The 25,835-nt window shown below is 42.2% G+C and overlaps 1 protein-coding gene across 2 annotated transcripts in view; it reads right to left on the bottom strand.

Annotated features, from left to right (window-relative positions):
• The window catches only part of TRAPPC9 (trafficking protein particle complex subunit 9), a 264,177-nt gene that overhangs the window by 184,940 nt on the left and 53,402 nt on the right, over nucleotides 1-25,835 (bottom strand). For both annotated transcript variants that reach the window (XM_077932705.1, XM_077932706.1), the window contains 2 exons: nucleotides 14,227-14,369; nucleotides 4,313-4,423 (listed from right to left, as the gene is read on the bottom strand). In XM_077932705.1, coding sequence (XP_077788831.1) covers nucleotides 4,313-4,423; nucleotides 14,227-14,369 — 254 coding nt within the window. The remainder of the gene's footprint in view (nucleotides 1-4,312; nucleotides 4,424-14,226; nucleotides 14,370-25,835) is intronic.

The raw sequence follows: 25,835 nt of genomic DNA, 5'->3' as shown, positions 1-25,835 counted from the left end.
AAGATGAGTACCAGTAGATTAAATACACCACTAAGTGATTTTGTTAGGTTCCTCCTAAGAATCTATTTAAGAAGAAGTTTCCATTATAAAACTTAATGAGAAAACCTGAGCAAATACTGACGTGCGAAAAAGATCGTTAGTGCTTCAGGAAAAAAGAGAAATAAAATAATGCAGTGCTATTTAAAAATGGAGATGGGGCATTAATAAGTCACACAAAGGTATTCTGGATTACCAGATATTAGCCTTAGATAAGCTCCATTTCTAGCAACACAAGACAGGTATATCAGAGAGAACAATTACAGCTATTAGACAAAGACCTCTCTTCCTGTCACAGTACTATTCAAATATTCAAAATATGAGCCTATCAGAGCACTTAATATTCATCAGAGATGAGACAGACTTTCTCTTGTGTGCCCTAAAATTACATTCTTTGTGCTAAAAGCAAGTAAGCTCAAGACGGAGCGTGTGCTCGGAGTTTCAATTTTGATGGCTAATAGTTTATTTTTGCAATTCTCCCCCCACCCCCACCCCGCCGCCTCAGTAACTCTTATATCGGCTCTACAAAAGATCTAGATGGCTTCTTCATTGGGGTATTGCAGTATGTGCTAGCTTAATACAACAAACATCTATTTGGTCTCATAGGACTCACAGCAACAACAAAAATACAGTCACTATGGTCAGAAAAGCTGAAAAAGAGTCACAGAAATTCTTCAGGAAGTATCATAAGTTTCCATTTAGCACTCACTACTCCTGTCACCGTGTTTAAGAAACAATGTACCAAAGCTTTTAATATGTTAACACACATCTGCATGCTAAAGTAAATTAGGTAAAGGCTCAGCTGAGAGACTCTTGCCCATGATTGTTTATGGGAGGGCTGCCAAAGTAGATGAAGCTAATTGAACTAGATGCATGTACTAGGCAACAAAAATGGTCAAACAGGCATCTGGTTGGCCATTGTGAGAATACTGGACTAGATGGGCCCCTGGCCTGATCCAGCAGAATATTCTTACGTTCTTACTTAAGACTAGTTTGTAGGCAAAAAAATAGTGCAGAAAAATGAAAACACAGATTAATGTTTGGGACTTGGTATACGGCTGCTTCCTACCAAAGCAATTGTCCTAGACACTGTTTAATAATAATAATAACAATAGCCCTACTATGCAAGTTCAAGCTTAAGAGAATTGTTACGATGGATAATTAAGTCCACAGTTCATATCGCTTAACAAGGAGAATTAACACCATTGGGACTTTTAGTCTTAGGAAGTGGCCTTGGGCCAGTCACTATCTCTCATTTTACCCAACTTCTCAAATTTGTTGTGAACAAAAATTGGGGGTGGTGACTACTATGTACTTTGAGAACCTTGGAGGAATATGAGGACAGCAAGTAAGGCTGAGGTTACTATAGTTCCTCATTGCTTTACTTCCCCCAACAAGTCCTATCTAGTTCAGCATCGGCCAGCCAGGTAACTCCTAAAGCTCATAAGCAAGGTATGAAAGCTACCTATTGTTTATTCACCGCACATGGTACTCAGGAAAATATTACCTCTAGGGGACCAGTTAATTGCTGCAATTCTAGCGAAATCTTCACTCAATGCAACTTCAGAACATACTTTCTACAGGTGCAGAACCCTAAGTGGAGGCCTCCTACGAAGATCCCAATAACTGGGAAGAGTCAAATGGAACCCACAAACGTCTTCAAGAAGGGCACTCGCATTGTCTTGCAAACTACAGAAGTGATCTGAGCACCCCAAATGAAAAGCGCTTGAATATTTCACACTGACACATTGAAGATATTAACAAAAAGGTAGAAATGTCCCAACAGCAACCATGTTAATTTGGCCAGGTGAACCCAAGTCCATAAAAAGTAGTCAGTTTCTATACCCAAGATTTCATGGGTAACCCAACGATGGCCGTTTAAGTTAGGTTTTTCCCTCTTCAGCAACCTCTTCCCCATCCCCTCCAAAATCTTTTGAAAACTTTCTAAGCTACCCAAATAGGCAGACAAATAGGGAGCTGCTGAATAGGAAAAAGATACTCAATACCCCCCTCCACCACAAACAAATGAGTCACCTCATTTGAATTGTGTAATCCACTCTACTTCAGTGTTAAGATCCCAGCGCATCCCATTAACTGGAAATTTTCTATGGCATCTTAAAATGCCTTTTTAAAAAGAGGTAAGTGCTACACTTCAGTAAAGGGGGAAAAATCTGACAGGCTGTTAAATCACACAAAAGTGCCATTTGATATGCCCGATGCTCTCCCACCACTGAAAAATACGCAGAGAATAATGTCCTTCTCAGAACTATGGGAAAGGTTATTGATGCTGCTCACGGTACATACATAAAGTCCCATCCTCTCCGAAATACTATCCTTCTCACTTTATACCGTTTTTCAGAAAAATGTGCTCCTACTTGATCTCAACTTTTACATCACCACAAATTTTCTCAGAATAGAGGAGGTTTTTATACAAAAAAATCATTTTACAGAAGTGAAAGCAATTCAGGTAAAAGTGAGGCAAGCCATCAGCTTTAGGAGACTCGTTTTTCATATGGTTTCTTTATACTTGGAAATACATTTATTTTGTGTGGATCATGTTACAGCATCTGAGTATATAATGGGAAGTCAGACGATACAACCTTTTTTTAATGAGTATCAAGTATAATGTCTTTTCCAGGTACTCTCTGAAATCTGTTTACCACACATTCATGAAACACTTGAGGTGCACCACAAAAGAAAAATGATAACACCGATCTACTGAGATCATCACTTTGATAAATCTCCACACTAATGAGTTAGTTCAGGACTATTCAATGCCAGACATTCTGTGTGTAGAATTTAAATGCTTAGGTGACACCTTCCACTTTGAATTACAAATTACTCTCATGAAACTTGATTTTAATGGTATGATGATCAAGAACAAAGCATAATAAATTACCAAAAGTAGGTCTACATGTACCGCTATTGATGACCACATATTATTTTATCATAAAAAGCTATTTTAATATTTTCACATCTGTAAATACAAACCAAGGCACTGCCAAGGTGGTAGTGACTAAATTCATAACTTTTAAAAATACCTGCCAAACCATATCAAAGTTACTCCGAAGTACATAACTAAACATTCTTTGTGAGTAGAATTTGCTTGGCAAAACTGACGCTATCGAGATTACAAAATGTGAAAGTTCAGAAATCCAGCCATAGTCTGAAAGAAAATCCATGACTTTATTGCTACGAGAAAAAGAGAGTAGTCAGGACCACACTGAAAACTAAATTGAACATCGATTTTTTTGTTTCTGATATCTGAGACTTCTAAGCAAGCATTTGATTTAGAATGCCCGAACTCAATAATGGCAGGAGTTCAATTATCACTTTGTGCCTCTGAGTACAAAATGGCCAGTGAAACTTGTACCATCAAGTATTCTCATATTCTGCTACAGTGGTGCCTCGCAAGACGAAAAAAATCCGTTCCGTGATTCTCTTCGTCTAGCGGTTTTTTCGTCTTGCGAAGCAACCCCATTAGCGGCTAAGAGGATTAGCGCTATTAGCGATTTAGCGGCTTAGCGGCTATTAAAGGATTAGCGGCTAAGCTGCTAAAAGGCTATTAATGGCTTAGCGGCTTTGAAAAGGGGGGGAGCGGAAAAAAATGGCGAGACTCGCAAGACGTTTACGTCTTGCGAAGCAAGCCCATAGGGAAAATCGTCTTGCGAAGCGCATCGCAAACGGAAAACCCTTTCGTCTAGCGGGTTTTCCGTCTTGCGAGGCATTCGTCTTGCGGGGCACCACTGTATATGCATATGCAAATTCATTATCTGAGCACTATGCTTTTTCTGTATAGGTACCCAAGGGCTCCTATACTCCCCCCCTTCAAAATATTGATCACTAGTGAAAGTAATTGAATAAAGTTCTACTGTACAGTTGATAAAACAAAATTATGATTTAGGACAGTGATTTAGAGCTTTTCTACTGCATACACATTATTTAAAATACAGCAACAGCCTCTATTTGAATAATAAGGTTAAAAAAAAAAGTTTATCCAAAATATAGTTGTTGTGAACACTGAAAAAAGTGATGCACAAAATGTCTATTTCTTTCTGTTTCCCCACACATGTCATCTATGTGTAAATTGTGCTAAGAAAACTTTCAAGTTAAGATGTCTCAAACTAGTCAATTATATTTACAGGGGACTACTTATTAATCACATGCACTGCTGAGCCTCTGAGCATTCAAGGTGAGACAGAGATGTAACATAGAGGAGGACATGAAAGAAAGAAGGGGATGAAACTAAGAAGCTGTGTTTTGTCTCTGAACTTACCGCTGGCATTCCCCAGCATGCAAAACTAGATCTTCATTGTTCTTTGCACTAACTGTGAGCTCATGTTCTGTTGAGTTGAAGACATCAAGGAGGAGATGGCACTGGCGGGTACTGTTTGAAGAGATTTAAACAAACAATGTTGAGGTTTTAACAATCATCACAGAGTTACGATAACAGGAAAACATTAATCGTTATTATTAAAGGAAAGGAACAGTCTGTGATCAAGTCAGTGTTCTTTTTCCATTGCAGCAAATCTCAGCACTTCTCAGAGCAGTGACTATTTAACATTTTAGCTATCATGTCCCAGTCACTGTTCAAATTCAAGTATCACAGTAAACTATGGTTTAATGAGATGTCAGCTTCCTTCTGGTATCAGGTGCTCTCTTCCTCCTCCCACACAGCTGAGATGAGCATGGAGATGTTTGCTTTCAGTTTTAGTTAACGGTGGCTTCTTGTGTCATCTGTAAACTCAAACTGTGATTCAAGTTACCTATGGTTAGTTTAAAACAGCTCTTCTCTAGCTGGCTTGTTTAAACTAACCATAGTTAACACGAACTGCCATTTCTGGTGTGGATAGTATGGGAATCCACAATTAAAGGCATGGAAACCCATAGTTAAGGTGTCTGAACTCATCCTCTCAGCTATGATGGAGTAGAAGGAGTATGCACAAACCAAAGGCAGTCACATTGCAGAGCACATTACAGTAATCCAACATTGATGAAACTAAGGCACTGTAGCCAGGATCAGGACTGGGTGCAGCCTGTATACTAGCCTAAACTGAGCAAAAGCATTGCTGGTCACTGCCACACCATGATCATCCAGATGTAAAATTGTATTTAGGAGCGCTGCCAAACTGCAAACCATGTTTCTCAAAGGGAGTACAACCTCATACAAAACAGGCTGAATCTCTACTCCAGTGATATCTGTTAGGGTGAGATTAAGGGCTGGATTGTCAGGATCCATTAAGGCAATTCTTATTTTGTTAAAAATCACCCTATTGTACTAACAGTGAGAGTATCAGAGGGAAGAATGTACAATTTAAGAATGGACTTTAATCTGCTAGTGTTTGAATTCTGGTGCTGGAGGAGACTCTTGAGAGTCCCATGGACTGCAAGAAGATCAAGCCTTTTAGGGCAGCAGCTGAAGAAGGAACAAAAAGGGTTTTCTTGTGTGAGTTTCTTGTGGCTGTTTAGCTGCTCTCTCTGTGCAAAGGTCAGAGGGGGCAGGGCTTCTGTTGAGGTAGGTGATTAGCTGTGGGAGGAGCTTATCAGAGTTTTAGGGCAGCAGCTGAAGAAGGAACAAAAAGGGTTTTCTTGTGTGAGTTTCTTGTGGCTGTTTAGCTGCTCTCTCTGTGCAAAGGTCAGAGGGGGCAGGGCTTCTGTTGAGGTAGGTGATTAGCTGTGGGAGGAGCTTATCAGAGTTTTAGGGCAGCAGCTGAAGAAGGAACAAAAAGGGTTTTCTTGTGTGAGTTTCTTGTGGCTGATTAGCTGCTCTCTCTGTGCAAAGGTCAGAGGGGGCAGGGCTTCTGTTGAGGTAGGTGATTAGCTGTGGGAGGAGCTTATCAGAGTTTTAGGGCAGCGGCGCGCGCAGTTTGATCCATATTTTAGATTTAGGGGAGCTAGTCTCAAACATTTGTTGGGGGAGACCTAGGTTTTTTGGGGGGGATTTATTTGTCCTGTCTCCACACTTTTAATGATAGAGGACCACTGTAGTCACCCCCAACGACACGTTCTCAAGATGGAGGGTGAGGGAACAGCTGCAGTCGCCTGTGGTTCCTGCGCAATGTTTGCCATCTTGCCAAAGGTTGCAGGCAGCTTTACCTGCAGCAATTGCATGTTGATTGCCCTCTTAAAAGACAAAGTCCAGCAACTGGAGGAACGTGTAGCTACGCTCCAAAGAATTAGAGACCTGGAACTCTTCTTGGAAGCAACAGAGCACACCGTCTCCACCAAGGAAGAGACAGGGGACTCCCCTGAGAAGGTGGCTAGTTCACCAACACAGGAGCCAGATATATGGAGAAACGTGACTCAAAGAAGTAGGAGGCCCAGGGTTCGCTCTGATTGTTTAGAAATACGCAATCGCTTTGAGGTCCTTTCCCCTACCATGGAAGACGAAGAGCAGACTCCATTTGAGGATCTCTCCCTCATTACAGTCGATCAGGTATATGAAGACGAGCAGCAAAGGCAGTCCTCAGGGAATGTCCAGGCGACCTTGGAACGGACAGCTCACAGAAGAACCCCGACCAGACCTAAGAGGAGGCGTGTGGTGGTGATAGGGGATTCCCTACTGAGGGGAACAGAAGCAGTGATCTGTGGGCCTGACAAGATGTCTCGGGAAGTGTGCTGTCTCCCCGGGGCTAAGATCCAAGATGTAACTGAACGACTGCAAGGAATCATAAAACCCACTGACAAATACCCCTTCCTCTTGGTTCATGTGGGAACCAATGACACTGCAAGCAATAGCCTCCAGAAGATCAAAAGAGATTACGAGGCTCTGGGCAGGAAATTGAAGCAATTAAATGCACAAATTGTCATCTCATCTGTCCTCCCAGTTGAACGACGTGGCCCAGGGAGAGAGGGGAAAATAGTGGAAGTGAACAACTGGCTTCGCAAATGGTGTAAACAGGAACGGTTTGGATTCTTAGATCACGGACTGCAGTTTCTTGAAGATGGACTTCTGGCAAGCGATGGGCTGCACCTCACAACGGTTGGGAGGAATGTTTTTGCAAAAAATCTCAGAAACCTCATCAGGAGGGCTTTAAACTGACTAATGTGGGGGAGGGAGACAGTGCTCCTGAAGGTAGGAGTCTATCAATTGATGAAGATGATCATCCAAATGTCATAGACCGAATGGAGCAAAGAGCATGCAGACCTAGTGGTGGGAGGAAAAAATCCTTAAATAAGAGACACGGGGGAATGATTAATGGACTTCAATGTCTGTACACTAATGCGCAAAGCATGGGAAATAAACAAGATGAGCTTGAACTCCTGGTACAGCAAACTAAATATGACATAATAGGAATCACTGAAACCTGGTGGGATAAATCCCACGATTGGAATGTAATAATGGAGGGATACAATCTATTTCAAAGAAACAGACCAGACAAGAAAGGAGGAGGAGTGGCGTTATATGTCAGGGATGTGTATACCTGTGAAGAGATCCAAGATTTAGAACCTCAAAGCCAAAGTGAGAGCATTTGGGTGAAAATTAAGGGAGAGAAGAATAACAGTGACCTCATTGTGGGAGTTTACTATAGATCCCCAAGCCAAACGGAGGACATAGATGATGCCTTCCTGGAACAGATGGCCAAGCATGCAAAAGGAAGGGAGATAGTAGTAATGGGGGACTTCAATTACCCTGATATTTGTTGGATGTCAAACTCAGCCAAGAGCATAAGGTCAAACAGATTCCTCACTGCCCTTGCAGACAACTTCATTGTCCAGAAAGTGGGAGAAGCAACAAGAGGAACAGCCATTTTAGATCTGGTCCTAACCAATGTTGATGACCTGGTTAGTGGGGTAGAAGTGGAAGGATCATTAGGCGCGAGTGATCATGCTCTTCTGAAGTTTACTATACAGCGGAAAGGAGCAGCCAAGCATACTAGGACTCAATTTCTCGACTTTAAGAAAGCCGACTTCATAAAGCTTAGGGAAGTGCTGGGTGAGATCCCATGGACAGTAATACTAAAAGGAAAGGGAGTTCAAGATGGCTGGGAGTTTGTTAAGAGGGAGATAGTAAAAGCACAACTTCAGGCAATACCAATGAGACGGAAACATGGAAGGTGCCTAAAGAAGCCAGGGTGGCTATCTAAAGAACTTTTAACTGAGTTAAGATTAAAAAAGGATGTGTACAAAAAATGGAAAAGGGGGGAAACCACCAAAGAGGAATTCAAACAAATAGCCAGCACGTGTAGACACAAAGTCAGAAAAGCTAAAGCACAAAATGAACTCAGGCTTGCTAGAGAGGTTAAAAGCAACAAAAAAGGCTTTTATGGGTATGTTCGTAGCAAAAGGAAGAACAAAGAAACCGTGGGGTCACTCAGAGGAGAAGATGGTGAAATGCAAACAGGGGACACAGAAAGGGCTGAACTCCTCAATGCTTTCTTTGCCTCAGTCTTCTCCGATAAAGAAAACAATGCCCGACCTGAAGAATTTGGAGCAAATGATTCAGCAGAGGAAACACAACCCAGAATAACTAAGGAGACAGTACAAGAATACTTGGCTAGTCTAGATGTATTCAAGTCTCCAGGGCCAGATGAACTGCATCCAAGAGTATTAAAAGAACTGGCAGATGTGATTTCAGAACCACTGGCAGTCATCTTTGAGAATTCCTGGAGAAAAGGCGAAGTCCCCGCAGACTGGAGGAGGGCAAATGTTGTCCCTATTTTCAAAAAGGGGAAAAGAGAGGACCCAAATAATTACCGCCCAGTCAGTCTGACATCAATACCAGGGAAGATTCTGGAGCAGATCATTAAGCAAACAGTCTGTGAGCACCTAGAAAGGAATGCTGTGATCACCAATAGTCAGCATGGATTTCTGAAAAATAAGTCATGTCAGACTAACCTGATCTCGTTTTTTGACAGAATTACAAGCCTGGTAGATGAAGGGAACGCAGTGGATGTAGTCTATCTTGATTTCAGCAAGGCATTTGACAAGGTGCCCCATGATATTCTTGTAAAGAAGCTGGTAAAATGCGGTCTTGACTATGCTACCACTCAGTGGATTTGTAACTGGCTGACTGACCGAACCCAAAGGGTGCTCATCAATGGTTCCTCTTCATCCTGGAGAAGAGTGACTAGTGGGGTGCCACAGGGTTCTGTCTTGGGCCCGGTCTTATTCAACATCTTTATCAACGACTTGGATGATGGACTCAAGGGCATCCTGATCAAATTTGCAGATGACACCAAACTGGGAGGGGTGACTAACACCCCAGAGGACAGGATCACACTTCAAAACGACCTTGACAGATTAGAGAACTGGGCCAAAACAAACAAGATGAATTTTAACAGGGAGAAATGTAAAGTATTGCACTTGGGCAAAAAAAATGAGAGGCACAAATACAAGATGGGGGACACCTGGCTTGAGAGCAGTACATGTGAAAAGGATCTAGGAGTCTTGGTTGACCACAAACTTGACATGAGCCAACAATGTGACGCGGCAGCTAAAAAAGCCAATGCAATTCTGGGCCTCATCAATAGGAGTATAGCATCTAGATCAAGGGAAGTAATAGTGCCACTGTATTCTGCTCTGGTCAGACCTCACCTGGAGTACTGTGTCCAGTTCTGGGCACCACAGTTCAAGAAGGACACTGACAAACTCGAACGTGTCCAGAGGAGGGCAACCAAAATGGTCAAAGGCCTGGAAACGATGCCTTATGAGGAACGGCTAAGGGAGCTGGGCATGTTTAGCCTGGAGAAGAGGAGGTTACGGGGTGATATGATAGCCATGTACAAATATATAAAAGGATGTCACATAGAGGAGGGAGAAAGGCTGTTTTCTGCTGCTCCAGAGAAGCGGACACGGAGCAATGGATCCAAACTACAAGAAAGAAGATTCCACCTAAACATTAGGAAGAACTTCCTGACAGTAAGAGCTGTTCGACAGTGGAATTTGCTGCCAAGGAGTGTGGTGGAGTCTCCTTCTTTGGAGGTCTTTAAGCAGAGGCTTGACAACCATATGTCAGGAGTGCTCTGATGGTGTTTCCTGCTTGGCAGGGGGTTGGACTCGATGGCCCTTGTGGTCTCTTCCAACTCTATGATTCTATGATTCTATTCTATGATTCTATGATTCTATCCATTCTTATGGAAATCAGCTCTGAGTGTTCACTGGAAGGACAGACTTTGGCCACCTCATGAGAAGAAAAGACTCCCTGGAAAAGACCCAGATGTTGGAAAAGATGGAGGGCACAAGGAGAAGGGGACGACAGAGGACGAGATGGTTGGACAGTGTTCTCGAAGCTACCAGCATGAGTTTGACCAAACTATGGGAGGCAGTGGAAGAAAGGAGTGCCTGGTGTGCTCTGGTTCATGGGGTCATGAAGAGTCGGACACGACTAAACGACTAAACAATAGCAGTGTTTGTAACTAGCTGATGGCCCTAAATCCAGATCATTAGGGCTACAGCATGGATGTATGATCTCATGCATTTGGTGTCAGGGTTATAAGTAACTGTGCTTGGATAATGAGTCACACAATGCCCTTAAACTTTTTAATTCTCCATTTGCCTTAACCATACTTCTTCACTAGATGTGCATATCTGACACATTCTAGGTTTACTCAAGTCATTTTGAGAAAGCACCATTTTTTAAAGAATTAAAATCTATTACAGTGCTATCATAACTTGATAAAATCTTCAAGCATTGAAAAACATTTCATCAGCAAATGAATATATAAAGCATTCATCACGGGAAGAGAGAGAGAAAAAACTAAATTCAATTGAGTAGAGGAGACGAGACAGGCAACTACTATTGCTTTATTCATTAGCAACGCTAAAATAGAAACTCATAAAATTTAACTGAACCGAATGACAGACTGCTCCAGTTCTGAAAGAGGCAGATTTGTTGAATTTTTGGCATTAGGAGAAGCAGCTGAATTATGCCAAATTTCTCCCAACAGGCAGAAATGTTCTATTTCATAATGCATGAAACCAATAGAAGGTATATTATATCCATGCTGCATGACAAAAAAATAAACTGAGAAGCGGCTGTCTTCTGCTGTTAGGTTCTTCCACCGCTCTTCACGGGTGGAAGAGTCTAAGCCTGCTATGCTATCATGGGATGGTCGTAAACACTGCAACTGCTGAAAGGAATGATTCTGTTACAGAATGCTGGCTGTTTCTATGAAAAGGTCAATGGTTTTTTTTTAGGGAAATCTCCATGTGAGAACTAGAGAGTGGCTGTGTATTTTTTGCTAAAAATGAAATACATGCAGACAGGAGAGTCAAGCATTCCTGGAAACTGGACTAGCGAGATGAGTTAAGAGTGGCTGGATGCATAGCCTGACTGTCTGTCTACAGGCACTGCGGTCGTCTGCAAGGGATTTCCACATGGCAAGGTTGATGTTCCAAGCAATTAATGAGGTATCCGTATTGTGGCCTTGCCACTGTGCTGTGGAACAGGAGTCTCCAGGCTCTGATGAAGACCAAGACTCAAGAAGGGTAAGCAGATACGAAACAGAGAGCCTAAAGTGTGGTGGTTATGTCCAATCACCAGGATCACATTGCAGAACTAGGGCTTGAACACAGTTAGATTACTTAAAGGTAAAGGTACCCCTGCCCGTACGGGCCAGTCTTGACAGACTCTGGGGTTGTGCGCTCATCTCACTCTAGAGGCCGGGAGCCAGCGCTGTCCGCAGACACTTCCGGGTCACGTGGCCAGCGTGAGAAAGCTGCTCTGGAGAGCTGGCACCAGCGCAGCACACGGAAACGCTGTTTACCTTCCCGCTATAAAGCGGTACCTATTTATCTACTTGCACCTAAGGGTGCTTTCAAACTGCTTGGTGGGCAGGAGCTGGGACCGAAAGACGGGAGCTCACCCCGCCGCAGGGATTCGAACTGCCGACCATGCGATCGGCAAGTCCTAGGCACTGAGGTTTTACCCACAGCGCCACCAGGGTCCCTGTTAGATTACTTAGGAATATACAATTTTTGAAACTGTCCGCTGATTTGTATTATGACTGACAGGAAAGGGGGGAACATAGGGAAATAATGGTCAGGATACATTAAAGTGGACTACTGACAACTGCAATGTGAGAACATGACAGAAAGGTAATCATAGAATCTTAGAGTTGAAAGGGACCCAAAGGGTCATCTAGTTCAACCCCCTGCAATTCAAGAATCTCAGCTAAAGTATCCATGACAGATGGCCATCCAACCATATGCACCCAAGTTAAGAGATGGATTCCAAAGAAGAAGATGGATGATTACTTTCTAGCAGAGCCACTCCGAAACTGATGATATGATTACTTAATCTCTCCAATCTGCAATTATTATCTTTTTAAAAAGCCACTTTAGTACTATTTGTAAATTGCTTTGAAAATAGATATGGAAAACCAGGGTGCAAATACTGTAAACAACTTTTTAAAAGCTAGGCAAAAGTTCGTGAGTAGCTCATAACTTATACAAATATGTGATTTCAAGCAAAATTAATCACACTAGTTTAAAACAAATAAAACTTTGTTTCATAATTTGCAGTGCTCAAGTCTTACACTCAGCAGGCATTGTGGATCATAAACTGAGAAACAAGCTGTTTTTTAAAATAACACCAGTTCACAGATGTGTGGACAGAGAGTCCCTATGTGTCAATGAAGTGTAGGAATGAGATGCAATTTGTATTAGTAGTGGGAAAATTGTAGAAGTGCAGGAGCACTGTATGTCACCAAAACCACAAATAATGAGCATTATAAAAAAGGAGTATTTAAATGTACATTCACATCAATACTTGTACAGCGACAACACATTTTGTAAAAAATATGAAGGAACATAAAAGAATTCTGGCAATGTTGTTGTTGTTGTTTAATCGTTTAGTCCTGTCCGACTCTTCGTGAAGAGGCTTGAATAACTCAGAGAAGCTATGAGCTATGCCATGCAGGGCCACCCAAGACTGACAGGTCATAGTGGAGAGTTTTGACTAAACGTGATCCACCTGGAGCAGGAACCAGCAAGCCACTCCAGTATCCCTGCCAAGGAAACTCCATGGACAATTCTGGCAATATCTCCACCTAAAGATTTATTCATCCATATTATTTCTGGACCTAGCTCAACAAAAGTACTTAGGAGGTTTCTTGACCTCTAACAAAACACAACATGGTTTTATATGGCTAATGTCATAATCCAACGCAGCAACGTGCAGTTCTTCTAATAAACAGAGTGAGAGCTTTGTTTCATACTTTCACTGTGTTGCTGTTCATTTTCAAAAAGGTTGTATCTCCGACACACTGTGAGCCTAGGTGTGCTGCTGAATGGCATCACAGTTTAGCTTATAAACTAAGGGTCATATCCATTGCTGAAGCTCTGCTGGTGCAACAAATGTCTGTGCATGTTACAGAGCTTCTTCTTTCTCTTCTCTCCCTTCCAACTGCTACATCCTCAAAATCAGCTCTGGAGGGTTGGGAAGCATGTTTTTCTGGATGCACAGTGGGGAATGGGAATGGAAGTCCTACTGCACTAGTGAATGCTTCACTGATGCAGTGCTGGGTACAACCCTAAGTGAATTTATATATGCTGGTATTTCTGCTGAACACTACCTATTATGCAAAAATACAATGCTGAAGTAGGCTCAATGAAACCATTAACTTTCACTGAACTCCATTCTCAGTTATATTATGTGGTTTGCGTTATGATAGAAGCAATACTATGTGACAAAATTATTAAGTACTTTAAGAGGAAATAATAATAATAATAATAATAATAATAATAATAATAATATACTGATATAATAGAGAGAGCAAAAGAACAAAAAGCTTGTTTAAAGCAAAGATTAATTGTAACACGAATAAAAGAGGAGAAATAGATAATTGTGCAAGCCCCGAAGTATTCTTTAAACTTTAACATGGTTTTAATGAAATTGGAAATTAACATGTAGGAAGGCAGTATACTGGCCAACTTTTAGGCCATTAGGGCAACTTCATTCAGATGCACTGGGTCACTTCTATGAAATTATAAGCACACTGGTTCAAAAAAGGAAACAAAATGTTTCATTTTTGCTGATTAGCTTTTAGCTGTGTACAGATACATGGGACCCTTGAGAACACACAAGAGGAAACTATTTCTCAATTAATAGTAATCTACTTTGGTATATTACAGGAATAAGATTGCTGTCCCAATATTGCTGCTGCTACTACTACTATTATATTGATGTTATATAGAGAAATCCTCCCCCCTTCCCACACAAAAGTAAGCTTTTTAAAAATAACACACCTTGTTGCAGGCAGAGTACTAACACGTGTAAAGAAGACAGATGGCTCCACATCTACATGAAGTCCCAGAGACAAGTTCCTGTAATAGCCATCGACATGTCCTGGACCTCCTGAGTATTTGAAGTTCAAGATGGCTTCCAGCGTCTACAAAAACAACAGTAAAAAGTTTAAATTTGCTTTTTTTCCCCCTATACTAAAATATACAGTTGATTTCTATCACCTTTCCAAGTATCACTTTGTGCTTCCACTAACAATACTGTTCTGGCTACCCTGATGTAAATGCAACAGGGGCTTTAGGAAATACAACAGGATGATCTCAAAGATTACAGTCAGCTATGGTACATCATAACATCTGCCTGAAAAGGGGGGGGGGGAGACCACCTATAAATGCAATTTAAAAACAAACTCACACAACCATATTTTAGGTAATGGGATTTACTATGAATGGATTCCATTTGGTAAATGAACAGGGACATGCAATTGTTTCATTGTGCACCAAATTCGGAACTACAGGTGTCATTCCTGCACTTTACTGTACTTACATTGCTTTAAGCACCTGTGGTAAAGTGGGACATTGGCTCACAATAATGTGTCACTGTTTCACCAGAGAGCTAAGGAAGAATAAGCCTGCATTCACAGACCATTAACTCTACCTTGAAATTTATGGGTATATCTGTTGTAACTTAGCTAACCTTATATCTGATTTCACACAGTCACACAATTTGTTTTTTTGCTTAATCACAATCAAATGATTAGCATGGCTAATCTTACATCACCACAACATAGAAACTGGACAACTTGTGCAACCATTAATGTCATGTCTAGAAAATAATCACTAGGCAATACATTCAAAGACAAGGAAAAACACCCTACAAACATTTCCAGGTTAACAAAATGCTGAGTTAAAATCGGCAGTTTCAGAAAGCTGACATTGCTTAAGACAAACTTGTAGTATTGAAAATGTTTTTATTTCATTTTTTTGCTGGTGACATAGTATTTTGTAAAGTGTGGCAAAGTACAGATTTCACTCTTTTCTTCTATATCCCAAAACTGATGATGTCCTGCTGTTATGCAGGGCAACCTGTACAAAACCGATTGAATAGCAAAACTGAATTCCTTTGAAGTGCTTTCTTTTACATGGAAGAAAAAGAAAGTGAAATAATTGCAGAATCCAAGAAACAAAAACAAATGCTGAGGTTGATGTGTTTTTAATGAAACTCCTGCATAAAAAACAGCTCCATTAGTGCTAGGCCTTTGGGCAAACATCTGGGGCTCCGTAGCACCATCCTCAGGGAGACCATCAAACTTTGTAGCTTGGCTTTCTTCTCCCCATCCCTTGACTGAGTCCAAAGTGTCCACTGCTTTTCTCTCACTTAAAATCACCACTGAGTTTGAATTTCAAAAGGAGGGAAATGCAAAACTGAAACTGTGCCCCAAGTAATGATTTCAGCAAACATCTTTTGGCAGCGAATCTGCCTTGGTTACCAGGTGCCACTAGAAAAACACAGCTGAGACTAAAGTAAGAAGGCTATTGCACTATATGCATGTTTCCCACTTCCATCTCAGCTCCCTGTTCAAACTGGCAGCCCGCAGCTCAGCTATGGGTGTTGCCAAGATCTGGTATTTCATTAAAGTGCTGCCAGAAGGCATGGCTATAATTTAAAAGTGCCAGGAGCAACCAGTGCCAAAAGGGAGGACCTGTGCAACCCAGAAGTAAGCCAGCCCAAAAACTTTGCATGTCAGGCAAACGCATGGGGTTAAGATTCCCATGTTTGCCACTGAAAATCTAGCATTGCTTAAATCATTCAAAATATCATATTGGGGCTTTGAGGACTAGAGGTGTCTCTGGGACATCTTGCCTTGAAGGCCAGCAGGTGTCAGAGCACTAGAATGACCTGCTAGTGTTTGGAATTGAAACCGAATTACTGGAAATGCATCAGAACGTCCATAGGTAATTTGACAGTGTTAAAGGACAGCTATTAGAGGCAGTTTTCCATACTCACTGCCTGAAGTTACTTCAATGCAAGATGCTTAGGAGTTCTCGTTTTGAAGTCAGGAATTATGTTATTTGAGTGATTTCATGCACCATTTTTGCATCTTCACAAAGGATTAGGGAAAAATATGTTAACAAGTAAGCATATATGGATGTTTGCTCAGATTTCTTGCAATGGAAAATGCCTTGGCTACTTAAACAACAAAGAGTTCTGGGGCACCTTAAAATCTAACACATGTATTATGACATAAGCTTTTGTGGACTAAGGTCTACTTCACAAGAAGCCCCTAAACTGTCATCCATTTATCAACAGATTTATGAGCAGAAGGGCCTATTTTCAGGTCTTTCAATCATGTTGAGAGGCCTGAAGCAAAGCAGAGGGAAACCCTTTCAGATGGAGAGAAAGAAAAACACTTGTTGGTCTCCAATATGTGCCTCAGCTCCTGGGTAGCAGAGCTACTTCCTCTGTCTCTCTCAATGGGAGTTAGCAGCTTGCAGGTCCATTGTGGTTAAGCAACCACTCTGCCTCATTTCCACCCCAAAGGTGGAGAGATGAGTGAAGATGGGCAGCTGGACAGTGATGCTCATTAGCCTGTTTTGCTTCAGCAGCATTAGCCTGTTTAGCTTCTATGCAAGAGGAAGAGACGCCAATCACAGAAGCTGCACCAGGAAAGGAAAGCCATCTTTCCATAAGAACCCTCTTCTCTTCTCAGTGATGCCACTTCCATCAAACTTTATGGTAAGGCACAACCAGAGCATTGTCCGAGTATCTGCCTGAAAGGGTGCATCTCACACACAAAAGAAATAAACTATAAATACAAAGGAAAAATTGAAGGTGGTCACAATAATTGAGATACAATCGATGCCAGAACTCTACTGCTTCTAGCCTGGCAAAGCTGATATGATAGCAGAACACAAAAATTCTGGTCTTCTGAAATTCCCGGAAATTAGAGAAATGGGAAATAAGGGGACAATAAATCCAGCAAGTAAAGATGCACAGATAATTTTATTCCACAGGAACTCAGGTTGGTCAAACCATTGCACAAGTGCTATAAAACAGGCAAAGTGTACCTCCTCAGCAGTAGCTCGCTTTTATTTTCAGAAAGGTAACCAACTTATACCAGCTGCTATTCAGATTTTTCAAGCTAATAGTGATTTAGATAAGATACACTCAAGTTGATTGAGATGTATCCTGGGGCTCCCAAGTTCAAGCAAGTATGAGACGATGTGTGCAGAACTAGGTATAAACACGATGGAATATTGGGTGTGAGCCAGCACTATAAAATCCTGGTTGCACTGCCATTTTCATTGTCAAACTTCGAGTCTGCTCTCTGACTTACTTAAGGACTCTTATAAATCCAGATGCTTCCAACTCTTACATAGCAAAATCAGATATATTGGTATTGACTTGGAACTCTTGTATAATTCAAGTGAGCAATATATTTATCTCAATATTCAAACCAGATTAAGGAACACTGAAAACAAAACATTGAGTCAGCTGTAAATAAAATTTGCTCTTCCAAATTCTATGGTTTTAATACAACAGATAACAGGGTGACATATATCTCAAAATTAATAATTCCAGTCCAACACAGGGCCTTTATGTTAGGCCGATTGAACATTTCCCCCTCAGAATTAGTCAAGGGCAGATATTTAAACATCCCTAGAAGAGATAAACATTGTGGATGTTCTTTGAATGTGCTGGGCATTGTAGAACATTTTCTTTTCTACTTTTCAGCTACACAAAGGTATGCTATTCCCATTTTGGGGGCAGTCTAACATCACGGCACAATGAAATATCAGATTCTACCTATTATTTGTATATATTTTAAATTTTTATATCTAATGTTTTATGATGGCCTATACTTGTAGAGGGACGCGGGTGGCGCTGTGGGTTAAACCACAGAGCCTAGGACTTGCCGATCAGAAGGTTGGCGGTTCGAATCCCCGCAATGGGATGAGCTCCCGTTGCTCGGTCCCTGCTCCTGCCAACCTAGCAGTTCAAAGGCACGTCAAAGTGCAAGTAGATAAATAGGTACTGCTCCATTGGGAAAGGAAATGGTGTTTCCATGCACTGCTCTGGTTCGCCAGAAGCGGCTTAGTCATGCTGGCCACATGACCCGGAAGCTGTACGCCGGCTCCCTCAGCCAATAAAGCGAGATGAGCGCCACAACCCCAGAGTCGGTCACGACTGGACCTAATGGTCAGGGGTCCCTTTACCTTTATACTTGTAATGCCTAATAAAGGTCTGGCGAAGTAGGAAAGAAAGATCAGGGAGCAGAGAAACCGCTCTTCTCAGTGTCATTCCTGCTAGAAGCCCTGTTGATCTACAAAGAGGAGGCACTTTCTAAAATAAAGACTGTCGCAGCCTAGAACCACCAGAGAATGTCATTTGTTGAGCTCACTTTGGTCTCATTCCTGGTTCTTGAAGATACTTATGGTACTTTTTTGTTTCTTCATCAGGTCCTTTAAGCTCCTCCAGAATTTGCATAGCTACTGTTTATCAGCTCACTCATTTAGACACTCACTCAGGATGAAAGGGAGAAACACACTAAGAGGAAGGCACGCTTGGCAAACCCTCACCATGAACAATTCCCTCCCGGAAAGCTATGTCCCCATTGTGGAAGGACATGTGGATCCAGAATTGGCCTCCACAGTCACTTACGGACACACCATTAAGACCGTGTTCATGGAAGACATTCTTATTCGGCTACGAGTGATTGCTGAAGAAGAAGAGGAGAGTCACAACACTTTCTTCAGGCACTCTCTTATCCTCCGATGTTCATGTTGAGCCTGATATATGCTAGCTCACACAGCCTTTTTAAGTGAGCCAGCCCTCAGAGCCTGAAGAATCCCTGGGGCATGGCTCTAATAGCAAGATGCAGGCACACAGAAGTGGTAAGACTTCTATCTCAGAGAATGAGCTACTTTGTGCATCCAATGACCCTTCCCTTCCCTTCCGATTCTATGAATTAGTTGTTATAGAAGACAATGAAGACCATGAATACAGCAAGAGACAACATTTGCTGACCCACACAAAGAGTTCCTTAAAAATGTGATTTTTTAAAAAAGTGAATTACTTTAGTCTGGACATGGGGAAAGAGTAACAATTCTGCATTTTTATACAGTATCTCTTATTCTCAAGGTACTTCAAGCTGTGTCACAAAGCAGTGGTCACCTGCAGCGAGGTAAATTTGCTGCAAAGTAACAATGATCTTACTGTGCAGTGTCCATTAACCTTAATGCACCCTTCACAGCTAGAAGCCTATTCAGAGCACTTAAAATATATCTAAAATACACTGTAGAACCAATTTATAGAAACACGATTAATTTGATGAATGGCAGTTTCAGCTCACAACATGCACATAATCCCCACGAGTAAATGACTTTGGAGAAAACACAGGGAAGATTATGCCCTTAATTTATAGAACCAGAACCTGAAGTGTACATGCAGGGATTATACTTATTTAAGCATCTTTTAGCATCCCCTTCATCATGTGACCCCATGGTTTGTTATAATGCAATCGAAACAAGAACAATTCCAGACAGTGAAGAGCTAAACAGAATTAAAGCTCCCACCTCTTGCGGGGGCTCAATTTGTGCCAGCGCCTTCTGTCAGGAGTTTGGGTGTAGCCTTCAAAACCTCCCTTTCTATGGAGGCGCAGGTTGCAACTGCGGCAAAGGCAGCATTTGTCCACCTCCACCATGCTAAGCAGCTGGTCCCTTACCTTTCTCTCCCCGATCTGGCCACAGTGATCCATGCGACAGTCACTTCCAGGCTTGATTATTGTAGTTTGCTCTATGCAGGGTTGCCCTTGAAGCTGACCCAGAAACTCCAGCAGGTGCAAAACGCCGCAGCGAGGCTCCTTACGAGGTCCTTGCCACGGGACCACATTCATCCAGTGCTACACCGGCTCCCGGTGGAGTACAGAGTCAGGTTCAAAGTGCTGGTTTTAACCTTTAAAGCCCTATACAGCCTAGGACCCTCGTACTTATGGGACCGCCTCTCTTGGTATGCCCCACGGAGGACCTTACGAGCCACAAACAATAATACTTTGGAGGTCCTGGGCCTCAAGGAGGTTAGACTGGCCTCGACCAGGGTCAGAGCCTTTTCAGCCCTGGCCCCAGTCTGGTGGAACGCTCTGTCGAAAGAGACCAGGGCCCTGCGGGATTTGTCATCTTTCTGCAGGGTCTGCAAGATGAAGCTGTTCCGCCAAGCCTTTGGTCCGGGCCCAGTCTGACCCCTTTCTTTCTATGGGACCCTGTATGTAAGTGGCCTCTATGGCTCTCTCTATCGGTCCATATGGGACCAGCACGAGTGGCCGGGCCTGGTGAACTTTTAATTCCTTACCCCTGCGGTTATGATTCGTGGGTTCCTACTTAATTTTATTTTGATTTTAAATGTGATTCGAATTGTATTTTAAACTAATCGTTTGATTTTGTGTTTTTAATGTACTGTATATTTGGTGTTAGTCGCCCTGAGCCCGGTCTCAGCCGGGGAGGGCGGGGTATAAATAAAAGTATTTATTATTATTATTATTATTATTCAGTAAAAAAGAAAACAAAAAAAACAGAACTGCAGAAATTGCCATGCGAACAGATCTTTAGCCTAATGCTGAAATGCCAAAAGAGGGGGCATTCTGCAATTTGGGTCCCACCACAAAGGACACTGGAGAAGGGCCTCTTCCAGATACCTGGGTTCCAAATTTGGGTTCTAAGATGTTTAGGGCTTTACAGTGCAGCACCAGCACCTTAAATTCATCCAGGAAGCAAACAGTCAATGGAGATCCTTCGGGTTCTATGTTGTACAGTATGGTCTCTGCTAGCTGCCCCAGTCAACATTCTGACAGCTGTGTTCTGCACTGATGGCAGCTTCCAAACCATTTTCAAGGGCAGCCTCACAGAAACCTCACCACAGTAATCCAAACAGGAGGTTACCAAGGCATGTGTCACTGTGGCTTAGGTCACCTCTGTCCAGGAATGGCCATAGCTGGCAAACCAGTCAGAACTTGCCTAAGGTACTCCATGCCACTGAACCCATTTCACGCAACATTTACCAATAAAAATCTAAGCATGCCAAAGGAAGCATTTGCAAGTGTTGCTTGAGATGGGCAATTCAGAAAAAGAGCTGCAGTGGGTTTTTCCTCTGAAGAGGGTCTTAATCTCCTGTGAAACTTAATTGTACCCAGCTTAATTGTACAGCTAAACCATGTTTTAGAGAGCCAGTGAGGTGGAGTAGTTAGGGCATTGGACTAGGTCCTAGGAGGCAAGGTGTGATGGCCTGGGATTCCGATTCAGAGAGTGAACCGGAGGAATCCCAGCCGGCACAGGAGTCCCCGCCTCCAGGGCCGGCTGAACTGGGGCAGGGCCTTGATTCTGAGGAGCCTGCACCTGTGCCGGATCCTCAGGAGCAGGCACCAGGTGAATCCATTCTGGCTCCAGAGGTGGTTGAGGACTCAGTGCCTACAGGTGAGTCTCCCCCGGGGCCCAGTAACCCTTCAGCCTCTCCTGAACTGCAGAGGCTTAGGGCAGAGAGGCGAAGGGAACTGGTTTCTCCCAGGAGGAGTGCTCGCCTTAAGGCCAGGAGAGGCGGGGCTCCTGGGGGCCGGGACCGCCCCTGGCCTCAGAGAAGATAAAGGCCAGTCAGCCCGGTCCCAGGTTGCGGGAGCAACGTCGTCATTGAAGAGCTGTTTCGGCCAGCATCCAGTCCTGTTCCTCCAGTGTTCCTGTTCCCCGCCCGGCTTCCTGCTTCTGACCTTCCAGCGTTCCTGTTCCCCGCCCGGCTTCCTGCTTCTGAGCTTCGAGTGTTCCTGTCCCCGCCCGGCTCCCTGCTTCGGACCTCGCCTTGCACCTTGTGAACTATTTCCAGGCTAGTGACTCAGGACTGAACTTTGACTACGGTAACAGTAACCTTCCCCCCGGGACCAGCACACAATGGTTCAAATACCTTCTCAGCCATGAAACCCACTGGGTGACCTTGGAAAGGCCAGAGGTTACTTGAAAGCAAAAACTAAACTAGTCATTCTCCACACTTGACGGAACTGGAGAGAGAAACCCTGCCAGATAGTTGGGGAATAAATAATAAAATTATTTATTTAATATTTAAAAGAGTATTATTATAAGCTTGATGCTTTGCCTGGGGTTCGTGAAACCTCACGCACTTAGCGCTAAACCATGACTGAGTTTTATGCACAAACACAGCCAGTGTGTGTAACACTGCAGTCATCAATTAGTGCAAACTATACTGAGCTGTGATGAAAATTCAGACTACAATCCTGTACCAATTACATTGGTAGAAAGCCTCACTAATCTCAGTGGGGCTTACTTCATGTAGCAGATGATTGTATGACAGCAAAATACCAAAATCTACTTCCATATAGTCTTTTAAAAATGCTGCATTTCCTTGCAAAGCAACAACCTTCTATGCGTACACCGAAATCCCACATAAAACAGGTGATGTGAATTGCCATGATGCCCCTTGCTCAGCAGTGTGGCCATCTGCCCTCCAGTCGAATAAATCTGAAATCCTGAGGCAGCTATAACATTGACGTGCAAGTCCAAGAAACTAAATCCCAAGTGTGTGTGTGTGTCTGTTTTAAACACTTAAAATAGTCATTACAATTTGTCTATTTAAGGCAAGATGGCCTTTCATGGTGTCTGCTGCCCTTGAGAACTAAAATAGTTATTACGGTAACTGCATGCTGACCCAACATTTTAAGACACAATTGCCTACATAGTTCTGTAGCTTCCCCTCAGATGTAGTGCACACAAGCTGAATTTCAGAAGTAACATGCAATATCCCACATTCATCGTCTAGTTCATTCATCTGCATTTATGTCTTATCAACTCACTGAACAATGAAATTGCATCATCCCTTTGTGTAATAATACAGTGGTAGTAGCAACTGGGGAAAACTAAATATAGGTTCTGCATAATGTATGCCTTGGGAATTAAATAATGCAGTATTGTCCTTTTCCCCCCCTGCCTCCCCTTGTCAGACCATTTAGCAACAGGATCCATCTTGAGTTATGCTCTGTATCTCAATAAAGTCCCCTTGCCCCCGAAGGTAGAAGGAATGTTTTAAATTTCAGCTGGCTAAAAATAGCCTTGCTTGAAACGATTGAAAGTGTGAGCAGAATAATACTCAGATACAACACAGAGCTGGCATGCAGTACTGCTTGTACATTAGCTAATGAGATAAAACTGCAGCTGCTCTTACAGTGATATATAGGTTGCCAAATGCATATGATTGGACAAGGCCTTATGGCAACATACAGAAGCTGAATAACCTAAACTAGTTGAAGGCTTTTTAAAAAAAACCACTGGGTTTCAAACGACGTCTTGGGAAACATAAGAGTTCTGTGGGATCAGTAACAGCACACAACCCTACCAGAAAGCCAACTTGGCTTTCTGGAATATTGGGTGCACTCTTCCCACTTTAGATCAAATCTATGCTGCCAGGTGCCATAAGAAAACGGCAGAGATAGCGCAGGATAGTACGCACCCCGGAAATGATCTCTTTCAGCTTCTGCCTTCTGGAAGAAAGTATAGGGTTATAAAGGCCAGGACTAGCCGCCTGAGAAACAGTTTCTATGCAAATTCAATTCTGGTTCTAAATGCAGCATAAGGTGCCTCTATAGTATAGTGAATTTTATAGTATAGCATAGCATAGCATAGCATTAGCATAGTATAGTATAGTATAGTATAGTATAGTATAGTATAGTATAGTATATTTTAAAATGGGGTTTCAGAGTTTTTAGGGGGTTTTATAGTATAGTAATAGTGTATTTTAAAATGGGGTTTCAGAGTTTTTACGGGTTTTTGAATGTTTTATGTAGTTTTTCAATTTCATTGTTCTGTATGGGACAATGACAATAAAGATATCACATATTGTATATATCGTATAACTTGTGTAACCATTCCCCGCCTTCTCTGATGGCCGTATTTTGGTTTAATATGAGATGTGAATGAGCCTTTTGCACATTTCCATGTGCAAAAGGTCATGTGCAAGTGTCTACCTCGTGGCATCTCAATGAAATGCAGAAGACTTTAATTAACTAGAGCTTCCCATTTTAACTGAACTGGTAAACTATGGTTGTCAGAATCAGAAGCAGACAGAACCTTAAACCAGCTTCAAACCATGATTTACGATCCTGGCTGGGTTCAGAACTACAGTAACCAAGCCCAACTCCCCTGTTTGGATAAAATTGGAACTATAAGACTTCTGGAATTAATCACGGCCTGCCAAGAAGTGAGTACGGAAGGGGCTGCAAGTATGGGCAAACATTTCTTCCTATTTCAGCTATTAAACCGAGATGCGACCATCCAAACACAGCTAATGTGCAGTCACGGGAGACTTGAGTGTATTCCAGGGGGTTGTGCTCTCATTTTAGATGGGGTGAGGGTGAAACCAAATACATATTTGCCAGAATCCTCTGCAACAGACCACAGTCTTTGACAGATAAATCAATACAAGAAGGGTTCCCTGAAACCGAGTCTCAAAACCTCTGCACCCAAAATCCTACAAATGCTTATTAAAGATCACGCTACTGTGTCAGCTCTCTTTCAGAATTTAATAAAAATATCAGACTGAAACTCCCAAAGAGTGAGTCATCTTTGAGAACTTGATGTTAGCCAAGTAATCAGGTATATAGCAACTGCATGGTCACACTCAATTTAATCCCCAGGCTATAGTTTGCCAACTTCTGGGGATTCCACTTTGCAATACATTTATGAGTTACAGCATATGAAGTTAATGGATTTTTTTGTTTTTGTTTTTAAGGAGGAAAAGAAAATATATTGGCAGAGGGAAATTTGAGCCTTTCAAATCAGATGCGATGTTAAACTAGCATACCTAGATGCATAGCAGGAAACCTTACCAGCATTCTGCAATTCTGCTGTATTAACTAGGGATCTAGAGATTTTGTTTTCTGTTCCTGAAAAGGCTATGAATACATTCATGAATCTGTGGTTTGTTGCTGAAAGTACTAGAAAGTGCTTTCAGTAAAATTATTTTGTAATAAAGCAAGACAAACCAAGGAAAACATGGGGGAAATCTTCAGTTTTTACTGAGTATTCAACATATTCTCAAATATTGACCAATAGCAAGTATGCTTTGATAATTCATTCAAAATATATCACTGGGGTATTCATTAACATTCATTAACCTGCAACGCATGTCAGTCACAGGAGGTGCTGGATCTCTCCAATGGTTTGACCTTTCCCCCTAAGGCACCCTCTTCCATTGTCTCCTGAAACAGACTGATGCCAACACAACATCCATTAACAATGATATTCACCATCTTAGAACGTCCTCCCATCAGAGTTTTGGGCCTGATCCTTAGCTCAGATTAAGTCATGGTTAAGCTTTGAGTAGCAGTGCCCTTTTTTCTCTTATTCATCTGTTTGGAGCCGGAATGATCTGACCAAGGTCTTATGGATCTGGTGTGGTGGTTCTTGGAACTGTAAAATAAGCCCATGTCCTGAATCTGCAAATTACTTTTCCAGCATCCATCTTACCAAACATGGCTAACATGGTTTGGTTCCTTCACACAATAACTTCTGAGGCATAGAAGTTCTGTTTTTGTTTTGTCTGAGTGTTTTCTTTTGTGCAGGTA

Source organism: Podarcis muralis, chromosome 8 (genome assembly GCF_964188315.1).
Source record: "Podarcis muralis chromosome 8, rPodMur119.hap1.1, whole genome shotgun sequence".
NCBI lineage: Eukaryota > Metazoa > Chordata > Lepidosauria > Squamata > Lacertidae > Podarcis > Podarcis muralis.
The sequence above is the reverse complement of the archived record's forward strand: the minus strand, read 5'-3'. Positions and strand labels throughout refer to the sequence as shown.